General features: G+C 46.2%; 1 protein-coding gene across 2 annotated transcripts in view; it reads left to right on the forward strand.

The window, feature by feature from the left end:
• Positions 1-21,583, forward strand: part of LOC119455855 (uncharacterized) — a 158,077-nt gene that overhangs the window by 115,703 nt on the left and 20,791 nt on the right. Inside the window, exon 1 of one of the 2 annotated variants that reach the window (XM_037717367.2) lies at positions 15,289-16,724. The exons of the other annotated variant lie outside the window; for it this stretch is intronic. Within the exon in view, the coding sequence (XP_037573295.1) occupies positions 15,893-16,724 (832 nt within the window). The 5' untranslated portion in view covers positions 15,289-15,892. Of the gene's footprint in view, positions 1-15,288; positions 16,725-21,583 lie in introns of those variants that run through there. 2 annotated transcript variants of the gene reach the window in all.

A 21,583-nucleotide genomic window follows, 5' to 3' on the forward strand; every position in this document is an offset into this window, starting at 1 on the left:
CTTAAAACTGGGTGCTATGAGATATTCGAGAGAACCTGGGTGCTGAGGAGTCGCCCGCGGCAAGATACGTGCCGACATGGAGAGAGAAGCGATAAGGGAAAGGCGAGGAGGTTAACCAGGCTGAGCTCGATTGGCTACCCTACACTGTCTATCTTCGTCTGTCTTCAAATGAGAAGACAGCAGCACAAAACGGCACGGAAAGCGCAGGGAGAAATTCCGCCTAGCTGAACAGCTTAGCCGAGGACACTCGCACTGCGTATTCTCGACCATTTCGAAGATTCACCTCATCATATACGGGGCTGATCGGCTCTCCGATCGACTCGGGCGCGATGTTATAAAAAATTGCAAAAGTGTACGTCTGTATTCTGCATTCAGTGTGCACATCTGGCCAGCTTCTAAGTTATATTTGTCATTTTTTTTATTTATTAGTACCCTTTGTAGTACGTGATCTGAGCGTATTATAGTATTCTTGTGGATCATTACCTCATACTTTAGCGCTGTCGAACCGCTGTCGCTTTATGTACTTACGTAAAGACCGGGAGCGCAGGCCTAGTCATGACGGACGTTGTGCCTGCCTGCTTTTGCCTACCCTAGTTGTCATTTCACAGAACCCATACACATATCTGAATAAAGTGAATGAACGAACGAACGAATGAACGAGCGAGCGAACGAACGAACGAACGAACGAACGAACGAACGAGCGAACGAACGAGCGAGCGAGCGAGCGAACGAACGAACGAACGAGCGAACGAACGAGCGAGCGAGCGAGCGAGCGAACGAACGGGCGAACGAACGAGCGAACGAACGAGCGAGCGAGCGAGCGAACAAACGAACGAACGAGCGAGCGAGCGAGCGAGCGAGCGAACGAACGAACGAGCGAACAAACGAACGGGCGAGCGAGCAAGCGAGCTAGCGAACGAACGAACGAACGAACGAACGAACGAACGAACGACAAGAAACGAGGGAAGGATCATAGGAGACGAGTGCAAAGTGGGTCGGTCTTATTGCCATTGGCAACATTGTGCCGCTAATTCCCGATAATGATGGTTGTCCAGCGTTATCGCGAGAGCATGTTGACCGAACGAGCGCGAGCGATGGCTGTCAAGCAGAATAATGAAGGGTTCGCATGCCGTCGTGTCAACGTAGCTTTATTATGTCATTATTGCGCCAGTAGTGTGGACTATACTATACTATACAAGCGTGCGACTGTACGTGGATGCGATATACGCGGATGCGCTGAAATTTATGGCACCCTTGAAAGCTTTAACGTGTCGTGTAGGGCCTGTAATGGCATCGCAAAGACGCCTCTGCGCTGCCTGTAAAGAGAGGCGCCAGCGAAATTATATCACTTTCAGATTGTGAGCGCTAACATTGTTTGGCACTTTTTTTAATAGTCCGAAAATATTTAAGGTAAGAGACATGCGCTGTGAGTGTCAATGAAATGTTCATTGATTTTTGTTTGCGTGCGGCTATTCCCGAAAATTCTGAGGAAAAATTATGTCATAAACATAAAACCTAATTTCAGCATTTCTCTCGGCTGAATAGTATAGCACGTACCTACTTTGCATATACGCGTCATAGATAAACGAATCGCATACATAACCGGGTGCCCCACGTAACTTGAGCCAAGCTTTAAAAATATGCAAGTGGCCACGTAGCTGGACAAAACTAAGGTAATGTTGTTTGCCGTCGCTTGGAGATAGTCAGAATATCTTTCTTGCATTCCACCTTATTACATAATTACTCCTAATTATTCAGCTTCTAAATATTATGTAGCACGTATTGAGCAACAGAAAGCTGTATCGGGATATATATATATATATATCATAAGAAGCCAACAAACATTGACACCAAGGACAACATAGGGGAAATTACTTGTTCTTATTAATTGAATTAAAGAAATTATAAATTAATGGAAATGAATGAAAAAAACAACTGTCCGCAGGTGGGGAACGAACCCACGTCTTCGCATTACGCGTGCGATGCTCTCACCATTGAGCTACCGCGGAGCCCTTTTCCCATCCGCTTTCTGGGGTATTTATGTTTCGCAACTAGAACTAACACTGGGAGTGTTAGCCAGCGCCACCACTCACAAACCTTGGGGCGGATGCGGAACATCCTTTCAGCCGCAGGCGTCACGAGCACAGCATAGGGGAAATTACTTGTACTTACTAATTGAATTAAAAAATGATAAATTAATGCAAATGAAAACGGATGAAAAAACAACTGTCCGCAGGTGGCGAACGAACCCACGTCTTCAAGTAGTGTTTTAAATTTTGAGTGTACTGGCTGACCTAAATTCTGCAATTAGTGTATGTTCCCTAAGGTAATTAAAATTATTAAGTGAAATTTTGGTGAATAAAATTGTATTAGTGATTATCACACAAGGTCTTACGTACGTCCATCCCTGCCCAAGCTGGTTTAGCAAAAGTTATTATTTTATCTGTAATGCATTTTATTTAACAATCGGAAACTTTGTGAACCCCTTTATACCCACTTGTTATGCATATGTAACATGCTTGGGACGGAGTGCCCTTACTTTCCCGTGCCACAATACGCCCTCCTCTTTTCTATTGTCGTGTAATGTCTCGAAATTTCAGGTAAGTTCCTCAACTTCATGAATTTCCGCTAAATTAATTTAGTGGACTAAATATCTTCGGTGCTAGCACATTATTTTCGGTCGTTGGCCTAACATAAAGCTTCGTACAACTTGTCCTAGCGTCAGCAAGTCTAAACAACAGCCTGCTAGCATTGTAGGCTTTCACGCGAGAGAGTGCGTGTCGCACTCTTTCCTCGCGTCTTATCCCTTCATCCGTTTATTTCACTCCGAAATACTACGTGGACTAACGGGATTAACGTCTCGCAAGCTGCCCACCCCCCATTCTTGGTATTTTATTTTTTCCTTTTACATGGGCGCGTTTCGGTCTGTTCTCAAAGCGCGATAGCCTGGCAACGTTTGCTGAGTCTGCTTAATTGCACACACTACTGCGTCAGCAATACGGCTTTCAACGAACTTGCGCCTCGCAGTTAAGTGCAAATATGCAGCCATCACAATGCTACTGCTGGAAATGTTTTTTGTTGTTCTTTTTCTAACCAAGCGCTCATATACTACTGACTTCAGACTTTGGCGCCATAAAGTTCGATTTTGGTTTTATAACTGCGTTTGCAGAGCCGCTTATGCCAGCAGAACTATCAACTCCGTGCACTCTTTTCCATCCTATCTACGTTATCTTTCCGTCTCTTCTCCTTCCTTCCCCACAGTGCTGACTCAAGTTCAGGCGTGAGCAATGCGCTGAAAGTTATACGCTGTGGTCAGCTGGCCCTTCTCTGTCAATCGATAGTCCTGCAGACTCGCATTTGGAGTTGCAGAAGAACGTATTGCATAGTTCTAAGCGGTGGCCTTGCGAGATGACACCAAGAGCACCAGTTTATACTAAAAACCTGTCGTATCGAAGATATCAGTTTCACCTCAATTTCCCTACCTCTGCCCTTAAAATAGAAACCAAGAGAGGCCTCGGCGTGAGGATGTGTACAGCGCGCATCTTGCACGAATGCATATATTTAATTCACGGTAAGCGTTAATATTTCAGGCCCCCCAAGTGAAACCTGTGTACGGCGCTATAGATACTGATTACGACCATTGTACAGTTAGCGCGCTCGTCTAGACATTTTCGCCATCAACATGGCGTCGCAGTTACGTCCTGAAACGTCGATAAATAATAGTGGCTTGTTCGTGTAGTAATCGTGCCCGCCGAAACGCCGACCAAGGCCATCCGTACACGTTGCTACATGTCTCCATCTGTCCACCCTGCTCTCTGACGCCTGCCTTCTGGAAGCCTGTTCCTGGACAGCTTTCCAAAAACGGCAGTCGCGAAGTGCGCGCAGTGCTTCTCGACGTCTTGTCCACGGCTCGTGCAGAAGCCTGAAGCCCGAAATGTCCGCGTCGATTATGTCGGCTTCGTGCAACGAACGGTTTCTCTAATCGTTTCCAGAGAAGACAAATGGAGAAACAAAAAAAAGGATAAAAAGGAACGTACAGAGGTTTTATTCTTCATTTCTGCGACAGTACTTGGCCAATATGTGGTCGATAATTTTCCTTCCACCAACCGGCCTTTGTGCTCATCTGACTACTCTCTTTCTCATTTCATCTCTTCTCTGATATTTCTTTAATTATTTTTCGCGGGAGCATTTTCTTAAGCGCAGATCTTTGACTTGTTGGTTTGGAGAGAGAGAGAAAAAAAGTTAAAGGAAAGACAGGGAGGTTAACCAGACATTATCTCCGGTTGGCTACCCTGTACTGGGGGAGGGGTAAAGGGAATCGACAGGAGAGAGAGAAAAAATAAGTATAAAAAGGGGGAAAAAGGAAAAAGAAAATCACACATATTATTGTGTAGGCATGTTTTAGCAGTGTCATGTTAGTAATGTATTTTTTTTTTTACATTCGAATTTGACGCGTACTAATTTGACGGGAACATAGCAGTTTGACGTAATTCGCTCGATAACCAGAATAACTTAACGTCAACACTCGCAGCTCTGAAAAAAAAAAGTGCGGCAAGAAAATATTGTTAGAGTTTACTCTTGTATTAGTCACATCCTTAGTGTTGCTAGGTTAATTAAGCTGGCTTTCTTTTTATATATATATATAAGAAAGTAACGTCCCAGCTTAGTCGTGTCAAGCCGTAGTCAGAGCCAAATTACTGTAGTCAGCAATTTCCGGCGTCTTCTATCCCAGCTATGCTTCGTTTAAATACGAGCAGCTTTGCTAACAAATTTTTATTTAGCTATAAAACAAAGAAGGAAATAAAACGAAAAAAAAAATCGTACTTACTTTATACGCATACTAGCCGTGTTCTGACTTTTTTCATAAAATCTTGAAGACTAAGAAAATGGAAGAACGTATGGCTATTACGTGACTTTTTTTACCGCGCTTAGTAGAATGTGTCACTTAGGTTTCTGTATATGCCTAAGAGCGCGATTATAAAGATTTCTTTCTGTTTTCTGTTTTCTTCTTTTCAACAAATTGAGCTTCTGTCACAACTAAGTAAGTTTAAATTCTTGGATCCGTTTACCATGATGGAATGATAAAGGTGAACAATAATAATAATAATAATAATAATAATAATAATAATAATAATAATAATAATAATAATAATAATAATAATAATAATAAAACTATTAAAACTTGAGACTTTAAGAGAACAAGAATTGCTTACAGCTTCGTTCCCCTGAAAGGTTCCGCTGCAATCAGGCAAAGAAGCTTCGCTTTCCCAATAATATATGCATACAATGAAAGCACTATAAACTGAACTACAGGTCATGATTAATCAATGCAGTCGCGTAACTGTATCGCCTATAGCTATACAAAGTTCAGTGATGTTTATCTGTATTTCTCAAAACTCGGCAACGCAGACACAATAGACGTCGTTTAAATGTTCGCGTAAATGTTTTCGGCAGTTACTGAGAAGGGCCTTGACCTTTATGCCAACAGGAGCCGCTTTTAATATTGAAAATCCTGTATTTGAAACCTTAGGATCAGCGAACGCGAATATAGTACGCAAGATGACCCAGCTGTTATGCAGGAAAGACGGGTCATACTGCGCTAATAAGAGAAGCCGCCATTATTTTTTGTCCATGACATCTAATTAGTTAATTAAAAGTAATCTGGAAATTTTTAATTCAGGCCCTAAATGTCAATATGTCAATTAGGCAGTTGTAGAGAGCCGCAAGAGAGGTCAAAATTGGATGTTTTCAGCAAGTTACACGTCGCCTATTCATTTGTTTCCTGCAAAGAAAGAATGCCCACGAAGAATCAAAAGTACTATGAAAATACTACGAAAAAAATACCAGCAGCGAGGTTAGAGACCTATGTGGCGCATGGGTTGAATCCGACTGAAAACCGTCAGCGTTTGCCTGCGCCCATTGAAAGGATTAGATAGATTTAGCTTGACGTTTTCTACCGTTTCCACGCAGCCACTGCATGCACCACGGTCTGGTATGCCCACACCTTCTCAGCAGGAACGCTAATGTGTACGCGCAGAATGTTCATGCCAGCCGCGGAAGCTGCGCAATGCTGCCCATGGCTCATAGGTGGAGTAGAATGAGCGTAGCGTGGCTGTGCGTCCACGTGACTTAGTCGTTTTCTGCACCCAAACGCAGTGCGCGTCTTTGGCGGCCTCCTAACCTGCCACGTGTAGGCAGTGCATGCGCAGTCGATAATACGACAGCACGGCGGCGGCGCCGGGGCTGCGAACGTGTCTCGAGGGACCGTGTACATGCTTTGCCCAGACGTGGAAGGGAAAAAGCCACGAAATATGTAAACTTCTGCGCTCAGCGGTGTGTTTCGTCTTATTTATCGATTGTAAATATAAGGTGTTTATGTTTTCCCTACCCCAGCCTAAACTAACGCGGATGAAAACTTGGGACTTCTTCCAGAAGCGCTCTCACTTATGTGCGCTTTGCCTCCGTAGCTTTCCATTCATTAGACAGTTTTAGTTTAGCGTGGTTACCGGAATAGCGGGCGTACCGGAATAGCGGGATCTAAATGCGCATGCGCAGAACGCTAAACCACCCATACCGTTTACTGTGCGCACGCTATTTCTCAGAGTTAACGTTACCGTGTTAGCGTGTTTACGTAGTGTACGTAAAACATGGCGGCGGTCCCGGTCGCCCACTTCGAAATGAATTTGGCGTTGTTTTTGTTCCCGAGTAAAGTAAAGGAGCGGAGAAGAAATCATGGATGCGTAGCTGTCGCCATGCTGTCGTCGTCACATTGACGTCATTTCGTTGTCGTCATACCCCCTTGGTCATGCTGCCATCGTCCTCGCGTCATCATAATCATTATCATCGTCACAACGTCGCCGTCTCGCCGCCGTCACTGTTGTCGTCACGCTGTCACGCCGTCTACGAAAACATTTCAGCGATAATCTGTGCCGCCATCATCAATCTTCAGTAACGACGTCGGTAGCATGCTTCGGAAGTACTAGCCTCGCGCTTTAGGTTCATTTCCGCGGTCCGCATAAGCTGTTCGTTGACACTTTGACAGTCATCACCGCTTTCCTTTTTCTCTTCTTTCTATTCCCTTTTCCCTTCCCCCAGCGAAGGGTAGCCAATAAGATGCTTTCCCGCTTAACATTTCTGCCTTCTCTCTTTCCTCTCTATATTTTGACAGCCATCTTTCTGCAACAATCTTTAATTATTTATAATTGAACGTCAGGGGCTACAAATTACTGGAGGATTCCCAAATGGCACTGTGAACATTTGCTTAATATTATTCGCGTAGATGGACCCGCCTTTTTGCTGTTAAAGTCTCGCGAGGTTGATCTCGTTCGTGCGCAGCATCGCCGAGCTGGGTGAGAGTGAAAGCAGGGCATAGGAGGAGAGGAGGTGCAGGGAGAGAAAGGAAGAGAGACAGACGGAGAGTTGACAAACAGAGAGCGAGAGAAATAAACAAATAAAACAAAATCGGGCACCCACGCTTACAGAGCTCCGCTGTTTCGTCAGATTTCACAAGCGTGGAACTGGCTTAAAGTTTTCAGAGCTTTGGGCATGATCGCCACATGGGATGTGGCTCCTGTATGTTCAATTTAGCCCAATAAACATCAAATTTCTAATTCGTTCCAAGGCTCGCTCTCATACTGTTGCAGTTCGGCTTCTAATTCTTCTTCTTCTTCGGCTGCAAGCGCCAATAAAGGTGCGGAATACGTATCTACATTGGCTCATTGCTAGCGAAGCGCTTTCGTAGAGCATTTCGCGCCGCCATTTAAACTCGGTGCCGCCAATTTTCGCACAAGCGTCGCTACACGCACATGCCTTTTTCATCGGGACGAGGTAAGACACTGATCCCGGTGCATTCCGGGCTTCCCGGCTCCTACCACGCATGTATGTACACAAGAGACGCTTCCCGCCCATAGCCTCCACGCGCACAATAGAAAGAACGAAAGTACATACGTACGTACGTACGTACGCCACTCCCAAACCTCATATCTCTCCACGTGACTGTTATGGCAACTCACACATTGTTTCTGTCCTCGCCTCCCCCCCCCCCCCCCCCCCCCTGGGTGCCTCTTACTTTTCTTTTTGTTGTTCGTGGACAGCAGGAAACCCAAGTCTTAGGGGCTCTTCGGCCCGCCGTGTCTGTCGTTCCTTGTCATCGCCTGGTGGGCTCAGCGTCGGCCACGTGCCTCCCATTTGCGCACCGCGCGTAATCTTCCCCGAGATGACAGAGCCGTGCGCATGCGCGCGGCTCTGTCACGAGAGACGAGACGAGCAAAATATCCTCGGAGATGGAGGCACGCGCTCTGATGGGGGCGGAAGAAGAACAGGGTTCTTCTTTCGTTTTGCCCAATCTCGTTCGTTCATACACACGGAATGGAATCGGTCAGGGCCCTGGCGCTGACGCGGCCGTTGCGCCGTGTCACGGGTATTACGAGTGCTCCGGTTCCTCTGGCTGATTGTTTGTATGCGGAGAGAAAAAAAGAAAAGAAGTAGCTCTCTGTCAGTAATTGTACGGTTGGCGTTTGCTCGCCGCAATGAAATTGGAGCAGGATGACCGCGAGGAAACGGTGTTTCGCGCAGGTCACCGTTCAATAACGGCAGGCTGTGTATGAATGACATTAACGAACAAATGATCGTATCAGGTGAAAGCTACGTTCAGCAGTGGCTAACATGCCGATTTGTTTTTTTTTTCTTTTTTTTTATTCTTTTTTTATAGAGAGCCTTTCTTCTTTTATTACTACTGTATAAATCAAAGAAAAAAGAGGGGGTTTATGATTGCTTTGAACTCGTAATCAGGAGAACTCGGAACGGATTGAAAAACAACCTCGCGAGAATAATAGCTTTCAAGCAGTCCTGAGAGCTCGTTTTCGTCTACCACAAAACCGACATTGTATTCACCGCACAATAGTGCATGTACTAACGATTTTAGCCTAAGAACGTTTAACTTTGCTATTGTGTCTGGGGCGCTATTGTGTCTGTTATTGCGATGTGTGATTTACTGGTTATGCATGTATTTACCGCCTGTCTTACCTCTCCGACATGGTGCGAGAAGGGCAGAAAGAGGATTCCCCACCTGCACCGTTAAAGTGAAAATTATGGGGTTTTACGTGCCAAAACCACGATCTGATTATGAGGCACACCGTAGTGGGGGACTCCGGAAATTTGGACCACCTGCATGGGGTACCATTAAAGTGTCGCAAGTTACCTCTCCGATAGCGAAAATTACATGACACGTCCTACACATGGCGGAATTTGCGTTGTACCCCTCTGATCATATCGCCATCGTGCTACTCTACGTTCACTGCGTGATGAAGGCCTCTCCCAGAGATCTCCAATTACCCCCTATCTTGCGCCAGCTGATCCCATCGTATGCCTGTAACATTCCTCATTTCATCACACATTTGCTGCTCTACGATCATTCATTCTAATTCATTCGCCGTGTAATTTGCAGCCTATACGAAATGTTCTATACAGTGATCAGACGCTTGCAAGGCAGCCTTTTTTCTTTAACGGGTGCAGTTGGCCATTATGGGGCGACAAAAATAAAGGGAAAACCAAAAACGCCACGAGCGTATCCAGATCATTCATTCCATTAGGAGCCTCTTTCCCCGCTACTTTCAGCACCGTCATTATTGTCAATCGTGGTATGCCGGGCCCACCGTGACGCATTTCGTTTCGAAGCGCCAATAGGTGGTCTGGAAGCCCAGAAATGGCCTTGCCTCGAGTAGCTTACACTCTGAGCAACGTCATCGCTTCTTCCAAGCTGCTACTTCGCTTGCATTCAGTTCCTTTATTTATTCTTTTCCCCTTTTTTTCAAATTTTTGTCGTTCATGTAGCACATTTCGACGTGTAGCTAATGGACGCTCGCTAACCGTCACTCGTTCTACATGAGCCGTCTAAAAGACAAGCGGCACACGTAAAAAGCGGCCCCGCGGCGAGCAAATTGCGACGAGCCCCAATCTATCCATAATGGCCATCCTCACGAGGTATGTCAAAGTTCAACATTTCTTCGAAGTGCGATCATTCAGTCACATGCTTGCTTTTTTTTTTTTTGCCTCGCATATGTTTAAATATTTTATATACCTACTATGCGAAAGACCAACGACACATAAGAAGGGCCAGTTCAAAGGAACGACATCTGTAACGCGAAGAGTAATACTTGCCCTTACAGAAGGTAGTGGATTCGTACACGAGATAAAGGGCAAATGAGTGAGCCGAAATAAGCGGAAGTTCCATTCTAGGGAGCCGTTCCTTCAACCCGGTGACCTGAGGATATAGATAGCAAAGTCCCTTAAAAGACACGATGGCTGTGTGTCTTTTCCTCCATGTTCGTGTTATCTTACAAATTTTGTTTTTCTTTTATCTCTGGAAGCTGGCGTTTCTACATTCCGTCGTAGAAGAGGAGCGCTGGCCTCTACGCTATATACCAGAGCCGTTCCTCTCGTCCTTCATTTTTTTTTTTTTCGCTAATGAGGATAAAGCACGCGAGGGCCCTCAAGCATTCTCTCGCTCGAAATTCCGTCGAGCAGGTTGGGATAGAGATAGCAGCTATTTTTACAGGACCGCAGTGGCGAAGACAGGGCGTCGGCCGGTCAGGAAAATGGCAAGGGGTTCAGAGAGAGAAGGGAAGGAGAGGCAATCGGAGTGGGGAGTTATGCGGCGGAAATAACGCCTTTCCTCGCCAGCCGCGCTCGGACGTGAGTTATGCTCCCGCAGAATGAACGTACCGAAAAAGCCCAGGGATCTCTGGACGCGGACGAAAGGGATAAGTCTGCGCTAGTGATTTGCATAATGTCTCGCTGTCAGGGGTATAAATTGTGGTCGAGACGCAACAACTTTCTTTAAATTTTTAACGCGGCCAGCTTTAATGACTGAAGAAACAGCGAAAGGGGGGCGCTGGTCGGTGTTTCACTCTTGCTTCCACGTGGAAATAAATGGGAAAGGGGAGATTAGAGAAAGAGGGGAGGGGATGGTGAACGAGGCAGTGCAGTGACCTCTGCACACGGCACGTGCAGTCGGGTTGTATAAGTGACGACGGACACTTTGATAGTTTCCAGCGACTTCGTTACCTCGGAGAGTTAACTTCGAGCATCACTGGGGCATGTCCTGTAACTACCATTACGATTTGAGCGCGACGTTCTGCATAATGTTTCAAAATTTGAAGCCTAACTGAGGAAACTTTCTTTTGTGATAGCCTGCACCTTTTGCAGGACTACTGTTTCCCTGTAATGCCGTTTCGTAACGTATTTTGTTCCTTCCGCCGTGCTTGCATACAGTAGTACAAATTATGTAGCAAAAAAAAAGAAAAGAAAAACAACTCGCTGAACAATCACTGCGTTCCTTAGGGATTGATCTCCCTATTTCGCCTTTACTTCCCCACTAGCAGGTCCGTGCACTCGATTACGTCTGTTTTATCTGCCGCGTGTTTCCAATAACCTTGATAGGTTTGTTTGTAGTAGTATGTTCCTGACAGTCAATCCATTTGTCGTGTACTTTGCGAATATGTTGCCGCACTCTGCGTTATCGGAGCACGTGCAGGGGACAGAATGAACACGTGATACCACCGTGGGCAGCATACAGAGTCAAAACAAAACGAGATACAAATAGAGCGATTATTGTTAGCAAATAAAGCACTGTCCAAGTGGAACAGAGCGTCACTGGTAATTTGAACAAATATCGGGTGCTTTCTTTTTTTCTTAACTATACAGAATTGGTAAAAAAAAAACTGTTGTGGCAAATTGCACAATTCTAGTCCTCGAGTTTACAGGAAACGGCGTGCACTACTTGCACGAGATATCGAAATGCGTAATCCACTAATTAACAAAACTTTACTAAATATGTTTCACGCAAGTTATATTGCGGCACATATTGCGATTTATGATATATAACCGGCGAGTTCGCAAGTCTTATCCACTTGGAACTCCGGATGATACCAGTTTTCAGACCGGCTGAAGAGACCGCTTGTAGTGCTCCTGTGCAACCTCCCACGTGTACAGGAGCACTATAACAGAGAGAGCAGGGTAACAGGGTAAGGGAAAAGGGGGAACAGAGAGAGCACGTGCTCTCTCTGTTCCCCCTTTTCCCTTACCCCCAGTGTAGGGTAGCAAACCGGACCCTCGTCTGGTTGACCTCCCTGCCTATCCTCTCCTTGCTTTCCATCTCTCTTTATTCCCAAAGTGTGCGACGAAGTGCGATTGCCTTTCTGTTGTTTTTGTGCTTCAGTACGTGCGCGAAATATCTTTTTGCTGAGAGAGTAAGTGGAACAAAAGTGCATTTTTGCCCTCAAGTTTGGCGGCTCAATGAATCTGCCATAGCTATGCGGCTCTCACGTTGCCAGCACCAGCTCTTTGAATGCGATAGCATTATAGGTGGACCTCACTCACTTTGCAGGTATCCGCCTGACAAAAAAAATGTGGACCGATCCGGATAAAAGTGCACTCTAACACAACGTTTTAAAGCGCTAGCTATTACAAAGGAAGAATGCGAGAAATTGGTGTCACAAGTAGAAGTGGCAACTCAGGGATTCCGGCAGAAACTACGTGAACTATTTTTGAGGCGAACCTGTGGCCTGGACTATAGAGAACAAACTCGGCGGTGGCCAGCGTGCCAAGCATCGTCGACGTCAGTGCATCGAATGGCTCGCCGATGCGCCCTCCCATATTTTCTATGCTCCAATGGGACCAACTATAGCTAGAACCCCAGAACATTCCACCAGCGTCTGCTATGTTCACGCAGTAAAAAAAATGAAAAAGAAAGTTCTACGTGAGCACAGAAAAGAAGACAACGCGTGGGCAGTCCGCACGCCCAAAACAGATAACAAAGAGGATCGCCATGGATGGATATCCAGACACTTGAAAGGCACGGGAGAAGCATACCTTACAGAAACTGTGCTGCATATGAAGCCTTCCTAATTCAACAAAGTCGTCCTAATTCAACCTAATTCCTAATTCCTAATTCAACAAACTGAATGCAACAAAGTTGCATTGAGTTTTGCTGGCAATAAAGAAAGCAAGAAATTTTAGATCGTGACCTAATGGTTAGAGAGTTCGGCTACTGCGCTGGAAGACAGAGGTTGGATCGCACCGTCGGTCACGCATTTCTTTATTGCATTAAAGGCCGACTTCAGCCGCTTTAGAGGTAACTAACAGAAGGCTCGAGGTGTGCTGAGCATGCGCGAGCGCGTCACAGTGTGCACGAAACCGCAAGTTTGTATGACATACGAGGAATGGAAACGTCACTTGGACAAATGATAATATGCAAGGATGTCCTTGGCGCACGCGCGCAGATGTCGAGACAGCTTCACAATCTAAGCGATCGTAGTTAGAGAGAGGTGCACACTCTTGGCCTAATTTTTCAATATACATTTATCGCGTGTTATCTCCCCAGCGTATGGTCGCAAACCGGATCTGCCCCTCTGGTTAGCCTTTCCCCTTTCTTCTTCTCTCTCTCTCTCTATAGCGTGTTATTATAGCACAAGAGCAGCAGCTTTCAGCGTTTTTCCTTAGCAGAGCGAGTAACGAGGGCTATATAATACAAATAAATATCTACTGCCAAAAGCTCAGACACCGTTGCTGTTATCATTTGCTTGTGTCTTTTTTAACTGCTCGTTTTCTTCCATCTTAGGAAGCGTACGCTCAGCCCGTGTTGCGATTTGCAGCACGCTGCAAGTAAACAAATAATTAACGAGCCAGACGTATACGTCTATCGCTCGAAACACACCCTCACACACAGTTATCCTCGTCGCAGTCGGCGTTGTCGATTTGCTCGAAGCTGCGGCTCGCGACGCAGCGCCCCGGCATGTCCATGCTCTCCTATATCAAATTACGGTTGCTCGTACAGCTACGATATCACTTGCCACCGCCGTGGTGGTCATTACTATTGCTATTACGTGTGTTACGTTCGCGTTCGTACGTCACTGTTCTCCGTTATTCCCTTATTTTTGGTGTTTCTCTAGGGCACCGAAGCATGAGGTGGGAGGGTATGAGGGAGGGGGGGGGGGGGGGCGGTGAAGATGGAGAAAGGCCAACTATCCGCCGACAGCACTAGCTAAGGTCCCTAGCGAGATGCATGCTTTCTGCTTTTTTTTTTTTTCTTGGGAAAGTCTCCAGGGCGCTCTCGCTGTGCCTTTGGCCTGCACGTATACTGTTGCCCCCTCAGCCTTCCCATACATAAGAGGCACGCAGGCTTCTCCCCAGAGCCCGGCGCCAAGCGGAGGAACGCGATGCGGAGGAGAAATGAAACGGCAGCGCAGATGGAAAGGAGAGAACGGAAAAGCAGAGCCGGCGGTGAGCGGGCATTCGCTGAGCAGTAGCAGCAGAAGAAGAATAAGAAGAAGAAGAAGCAGAAGAAGCAGAAGAAGCAGAAGAAGCAGGAGCAGCGGAAGATGCGTTAGGAGGCCGCCTCGGTTGGACGAAGACGGCGGCGAGAACAAATCGCAGATCGAACCGAGCGGAGCAACAGACACGCGCGCGCGCGTGCCCGGTCGCGTGGCGGACGCCAGGGACGGTTTATTTCCAACAAGACCCTCCGTTTTCTTCTTCGCACTCCTAGAGGGCGGGAAAGGAGGAGTCCTTTCGGTCTAGTTGTTTTTTGTGGGTTTTTTTCCCCTCAGTGACGCGCGGCACCACACAAGCGCGTGCCGACTCTCCTACGAGCCGGGATGGGAGCACCCGTGTAAGCGAGAAAGGCAAAAAGATTAAACATTTCCGAAAAAGAAGGAAAAAAAGGAAACATGCTCATAAATAATAGTACTACGGACAGCGCCGGTGGCGGGAGCAATAGACGACGGACGGGGAACAGCAGTCCCGAAATAGAAGAATAGTCGGCGGCCTTTTTTGCATTCGCCAACTATCCCTCCTCCCCCCCCCCCTCCTTCTTCCTCTCCCACTGACGTCGTCGCCACACTTTTTTTTTTTTTTCGGCTTTCGTGCTGTTCTTTACTTTTCTTTTCGTTGCCCCGATGCGGAGCGTGGCACGCGTTCTTGTTTGTGTATGTTCTCATGCGCTGTTCGGCCGCGAGTTCTCCGCGCAAGCCGTGGCTCCGGCCCAGGTCTGCCAGACTCTGGAACAGAAACATCGGGTGTAAAGGTGGGAGCGGGGAGGACGGTTCGTTGACGAGCAGCGAGAGGGCTTCTCGGCGCGCGCTCTCCCCCCTTTACGGCTGTTCCCTCCCTCATTCCACTCGTCACCCCCAGCGGCCGCGATCCTCCTCGCCATCTTCCCAACTCTGACGTCCCAGACAGGACCGCGGCTCTGGCGCTCGAGGGCCAGGCAGTCTGTTGCCCCACGTGAACGAGGAATACCGGATGAAACAGCGAGCGGCGCCGCAGGCGATGGGTCCGAGAGCCAAAGGAACGATTCTTCGCGAGAACGGCCGTCGGGGGACGATCAACCAGGGTCTGTGAGAAGTGGCCCGTGGAATCCTTGATGTCCTAGCCTTAGGCACTGGCAAGAAATTGCACGGTCGTTTCCTTTCGTCAATCGGCGCGAAGATCGGTCTGCCAACTGTGTGTATTTTTTTTTCTTTTTTTGGCACACTGATTGCACCTGTTGGCTGCGCCGCGGATTGATCAAGGAGTAACCAATCAGGAAAGAACAGTGACGACAGTGAACGCCGGTCGATCGCCGACCAGTGTCATCACTCGGAGTTTCTTGGATTGACAGCGCGAAATTACGAAAGGACCTCAGTGAGAAGATAAGGCTCTCGTTGAGCTGCACTCTCCTTAGAAGTGATACAAATCAGCTTAATCATTCCATATGCAAATGCTATATATCTGAAGAAACTGTAAGAAGAGATGCATGCAAATACTGTTGTCGGGACAAGTGGGCTTAAATGCTACTCTTCCGCATAATGGAGAGTTTATGTCGAGCCAGAAGTATGATTGACAAATTATAGCTATGGAAAGCAGTGGAACCAAAGCCGGAGCTAGACGTCAGAACTCAAAGAACCGCCGCAAGGAGTACAAGGAACACTCAACATTCGCTCGAATTAGGGAAGACGACGCACCGCGGTGTTCTCGGAGTCTCGACAGCCTGACCTGCGGCGATAGCGGGCCGGCCGATCGCAGCAACTGCGCTGGGAACCGCAGAGCACACAGGAATCAGCGACAAGGAAAATCGGCCCAACGGCGACCGTCCGTACAGTCGGAAGCGGTCGCAGGCGAGCACGAACAGGACAGGAGTAACGCCCGCGGAAGCAGGCGGGGCAAGAACCCGAACAACAAGAACAATGGTCGCAAAGGACAACGACGCTTGCGACGTTCCGCATCCTCCACGGCAGCGGAGCGGGACAGTGGCAAGGATACTACGACGAAGAACAGGCAACCGGTGCGAAGGACAAGCAGCGAAGGGCCGAGGCCTCGCAGTATGGTGGTGCTTCGAGAGGGTCACGAGATTCGTCGGGTGGGCAGCTCCAAGCGGGACCCGGACGGTAGCAAGGCGGGGTCGATATCGACCCTGGCCTCCGGTGACTGTGGCAGTGCCCAGTGGAATAACGGCGCTTCGAGTAGAACAGCAGCCGGTGCTGGCGGTCGGCTGCTGAAGACTACGTCGCTGACCGAACTGTTCGCGGTCGAAGTGGGACTGGCGCCAGCGTCGGGTGTCACCCACAAGGAGAGCCGTCGGCGCAGGATCGTATTTGCCGTGGTTCTCGTGGCGCTGGCTCTGCTGACGGCCAGCGTCTTGCTCGTCGCCATCACGCTGTTCCTATCGCCAACCGTTGACGAAGTTCGTAAGTACGGGCTTCGCTCCCTACATGCGTGAAATCTTTGCTGGGACGTGTTGACTGTCGCTCCAGTTTTTAGTCTGTGAAATGTCATTTGCGTGTAAAGCGCTGCGTGGTTGCATGGCAGTCAAACAAGCCTGAAATCTGTTTGTGAAAGCTTGCCCTGTTCGAGTGGGTGGGTTGAATGCCATCCTGCTCTGTTTCACAGCGCCTTTTTCAGCAGCCGTTAACAGCCTCATCGGAAATCACTATTCATCTAAGGCGTTTTAATGATTGAACGTACGCGAGATACTTCATCTGGTAATGTCGCCTTTGTTTTTCTTAATAAACAACTTGTCGTTGCTAAAGCGCTAAGCTGGTATTGTCCACTTACCAACTTCCTTGCTTAATGAACTACTGCGGATATTGTAATATGAACTTGGCAGCTGGAAAGCAAGCTAATTATTTGAATGCAATTGTAAGATTCGTATTTGCTGGTCACTCTTGCTATTGCTATCGACTGCGTCCTCTCGGCTCAACCCTTTGACTACCACGAGTATATCAGTAAGATGCAGTATTTGTATTCACAAAGTTCTTACGCTATATATATATATATATATATACTTAGAAGCAAGTATATCAGCCAATCGTGACGTTGGCCACATATTACGAAAGTGGCTGGTCAGTGGTAAAAATATCTTAGGAACAGAAAGGTTTGTAAACATGGTACTAGATTTGCCCCTTTAAAAAGTATCCCTTAAAGCAGACAAAATGTAATTCCTTTTACATTGTAACCTTTCACATTGAAAGTGTCACGTACAATGACGTCTGAAGTACAACTTCCCACTAAGCCCGCAAGGCCTCTTATATGGAAACAACTTGTACTCGGTGACTACATCACTCCTTGCTGTTGGTAAAGCAAAATGCTAAAACTGTTATGGCTCGTGCATGAGAACGCGTACCTGTCAGTCCAGACTCGAGAGTCTGGACTTAGAGGCTATTGATAGTTTCGGCGCTTTCGTGTTGTCTGTTATTACCTTTGCTTTAATTTTCACTGTTCTACTTTCTTCAAATGACCTGAAAGCATCATTATGGTAGTAATATCGATCTGGCATTTAAATCTCGATAAAATGAACATTCATGTGCTCTGAAACGATTTTTTTTTAATTCCTGGTCATTGACTCGCTAACCTATAGTCTGAACGGAAACACCTTCCAAAGGGAGCGTCTTTTTGGTGTGCTTACGCTCTGGCAGTTTGATTCAATGATTTTTGTTTATGCAAACCATCGACTGGAATGGTATGGAGACGCCCATCTCAGTAAACAGAGAGAGAAGAAAAAAAAAGGAAAAGCAAGGAGGTCAATCAAACGCGCGTTCGGTTTGCTACTCTGCACTGTTGGAAGGGGGTTGAGGGATAGCAAGGTGCAAAGAAAAGAGACAGAACACTGAGAGTGCCTCTTCATCCACAGTTGCACATTAACAACACAGTTGGTCACTGCGGTCTGTATACACATCGTTTTCTGAGTTTGAGGCATTCGTTCTTGGCATGACGGCAGCACTGCGTGGGAAAGATGTGTGAGGTCCGTGCAGGTACGCACGATCACTTTGTTGTGGCCGCCACTCGTTGAAGGTGAAGTCTGTGCAGATCTCGGTAAACAAACCGCTAGTGCTGTCGAGATCGCATATGTGCAGTCCACGCAGAATACTGTCACGTAGCAGTGACGGTGGAGAAAACAGTCGCAAAACTGTGAATAACGAAACGGACTTTTTATTGGGCGATCCTGTGCCCACAAAATCAAGTTACATTCGAAGCACAACGATAGCGGTGAACACTGCCGGTGATCGTTGAATTCTGATCAGCGGCGAAACGCGTCGGCTTTTATACATGAGTCATCGAAGGTTCCAGAGTAATCCCGTGTGCCCGCGTGTCTTCCAGAAAGTACTAGACAGTTCGTGTCGCTCATACAATAAGATTACATAAGCGTTGGTCACAACAGACAACGGAGAGAAGCATCGATAAAGTTCGAGAAACTTCCGACACACGCAGGCGTGTCCAGCGCCCAGCGATAGTGTTTAACATTTGTTAGCCGGTGAAAAGCGTTCACCGGTGAAAGATAAACAAGTACACGTGTCAATATGAAAGAGGATCGAAAAGATGGCAAGGTCGGCGCGAAATGATCAAAACACGGCACCTGATAAGACGCGGTACCCTGCTCACGCAATCAATGTCGCTGCTTCTTATATAAGGCGGTCCATTTACTCTCGTAATTACAACCGCGCCGCAGCTGCGTACCCGCCGAGAGCACGCAAAAATCTCGTTACTCGACTCTCCATTATTGCGTAATGACGTCAGTACTGCAACTTCTTTACACGTGCAATTCTCATCACGCAACTTTACTGATTCGTGGGCGTTTTGGCAACACGGAAAATCTTGCGTGGGTGCAGTCAGTGTATTTAGGCCCAGTTTAATGTCTTGGTTAAGCATTGGAGAAAGGAATGAAATCATTCATTTAGCGGTAACCTCAGCAAGTTTCATACATGGGAAATACTGCAGCTGCATGCAAAGCTAATTAGGCATGTTTCAAAGCAATCCCGCATATAATTGCTAAACAGGATGCATCGGCCACGTCTGTTTTGCATCTTAATACGCGCTCAGCATGCAACAAGAGCGACGAAATCAATCATCCATTTTTTGACACAATTTACTTTTAAATTTAACGTGATCATGATATCGGAAACATGGTACTACAGTAACTGTGCTATGCTGACTTTACAAGGTTATGACCGGTTTTTTATTAATCGGCCCAACAAGAAAGGTGGTGGTGTTGCACTTTTTGTTGAAAGCTATGCAAAATGTGAATTAGTACCCGACTATACAAGAGTAACAGGTGACTACGAAATACTCACTGTGAAGAGTAAAGATAGGATTATATCTCTGGTGTGTCGCCCACCGAGCGGCAATGTTGTCACTTTTCTAGATTTTTTCGAACCATTCCTAGATTATGTAAGCATGAACAATTTGAAGCTTGTGTGTGGCGGCGATCTTAATATAGATGTACTCAGAGTCACTCATCCTTTCAACTGAACACGTGCCTCCAGTCTGCAGGTCTTGTAAATACAATCACCACACCAACACGCATTACAAGTCATACATCTTTACTTGACTTACTCATTGTCGATATTTCTACTACTGTATGCAACACCGACACATTGGTGTACGTCTGACATAAGCGACCATTGCCCTATATTTTTAATCTACACCGATGATTCTAAAAAAACAGCTGATGCCTGTCAACAGTTCACTTATCAGCGTATAACACAAGCAAGTTTAGAGCAGTTCAAAAATGACGTTATGAATCACAATTGGTCACTTGTTTTGAACAAAACAGATGCAAATAAGGCATATGACGAATTTATTAGAGCTTTTACCCATACGTACGCCAGCAATTTTCCAATGAAGACAGCTAAACATTCTAAAAAAGTAAGAAAGCCTTGGGTTACTCATGAGCTTGCAAAAATGATCAAAACAAAAAATAATCTCTATCATTCCTTCTTGCGCACGCGCTGTGAATTAGCATTGCAAGCATTCAAAAAATTTAGAAACAGGCTGAATGCTGAACTAAGAAAGGCAAAGGCTGCGTACTATGAGGACTTATTCGCAAATGCTTCGAGACAACGCCCAGAGATTGCGTGGCAAACGATTAATCTTGTTCTAGGTCGCCGCAAGGACGATACGCACCTGACATCGATGAAGCTGGGTTCACGTGAGATAACAGGCAGAGCACTTTCCGATTACTTTAACCACCACTTCGTAACTGCACAAAGCGATATTCCTGAAGGCAATGATAGCATAGGGGTGGCTTGTCATAGCGATGCTGTTCGCGAAAGCGCATTCTTTGTGCCTGCTGATGAATATGAAGTATACAGCGTGTACACGGGACTGAAAAACAGGAAAACTTTAGATGTAAATAATTTGCAGGTTAAGCCTATAAAACATGTCTTGCTATTTATTGTACTTCGACTTGTGCACATTTACAACTTAATTTTAGAGACTGCAGTTTTTCCAGACGCAATGAAACACGCGAAAATGTCGGTTATTTATAAAGGTGGTGATCTAAATATTGCGTCTAACTATAGACCGATATCGGTACTCCCAGTCATTTCAAAGCGAATAGAAAAGCTTATTTTTGCTCGAATGACGGAATTTTTCAATAAAAAGAGTGTGCTTACTGATTCACAATACGGATTTCGGAAAGACAGGTCCACAGAAATGGCTCTTCTTACGCTGAAAGAATACGTTTTGCAGAGCTTTGAAAATTACTACACAGTCGGCATTTTTATAGACTTTAGTAAAGCTTTTTACAGCCTCAATCACGAGATTCTTATTCGGAAGCTTTGTTTATATGGAATTCGTGGAAAACCGCTAGAATTACTCAAATCATATCTCAAACATCGACGTCAGTACGTTTCTATTAATAAACATAATTCGTCCCTCTTACCTATTGTATGTGGTGTGCCTCAAGGAAGCATTCTTGAGCCACTTTTGTTTAACGTTTTCATAAATGATATCGTAGCCATAAACAGTGAGGTTCAATTCATTATGTACGCGGATGATTGCACATTGTGTGTCTCAGGTCCTGATGCGAACAAACTTGTGCAAAAATGTAACAAAATTATGGCAAGTTTGTCCGATTGGACACAGGCAAATAAGCTTAAAGTAAATTCAAAGAAAACGAAAGTTGTAATATTTCGCGCAAAAAATAAACCACTTAACCTTAATCATGCTATTTATTTTCAGAACCAACGCATTGAACTGGTTGAAGAGTTTAAAATTCTTGGAGTATATTTTTCTTATAATTTACGTTGGGAGGCCCATATCAAACACC

Source organism: Dermacentor silvarum, chromosome 6 (assembly GCF_013339745.2).
Source record: "Dermacentor silvarum isolate Dsil-2018 chromosome 6, BIME_Dsil_1.4, whole genome shotgun sequence".
Classification (NCBI taxonomy): domain Eukaryota; kingdom Metazoa; phylum Arthropoda; class Arachnida; order Ixodida; family Ixodidae; genus Dermacentor; species Dermacentor silvarum.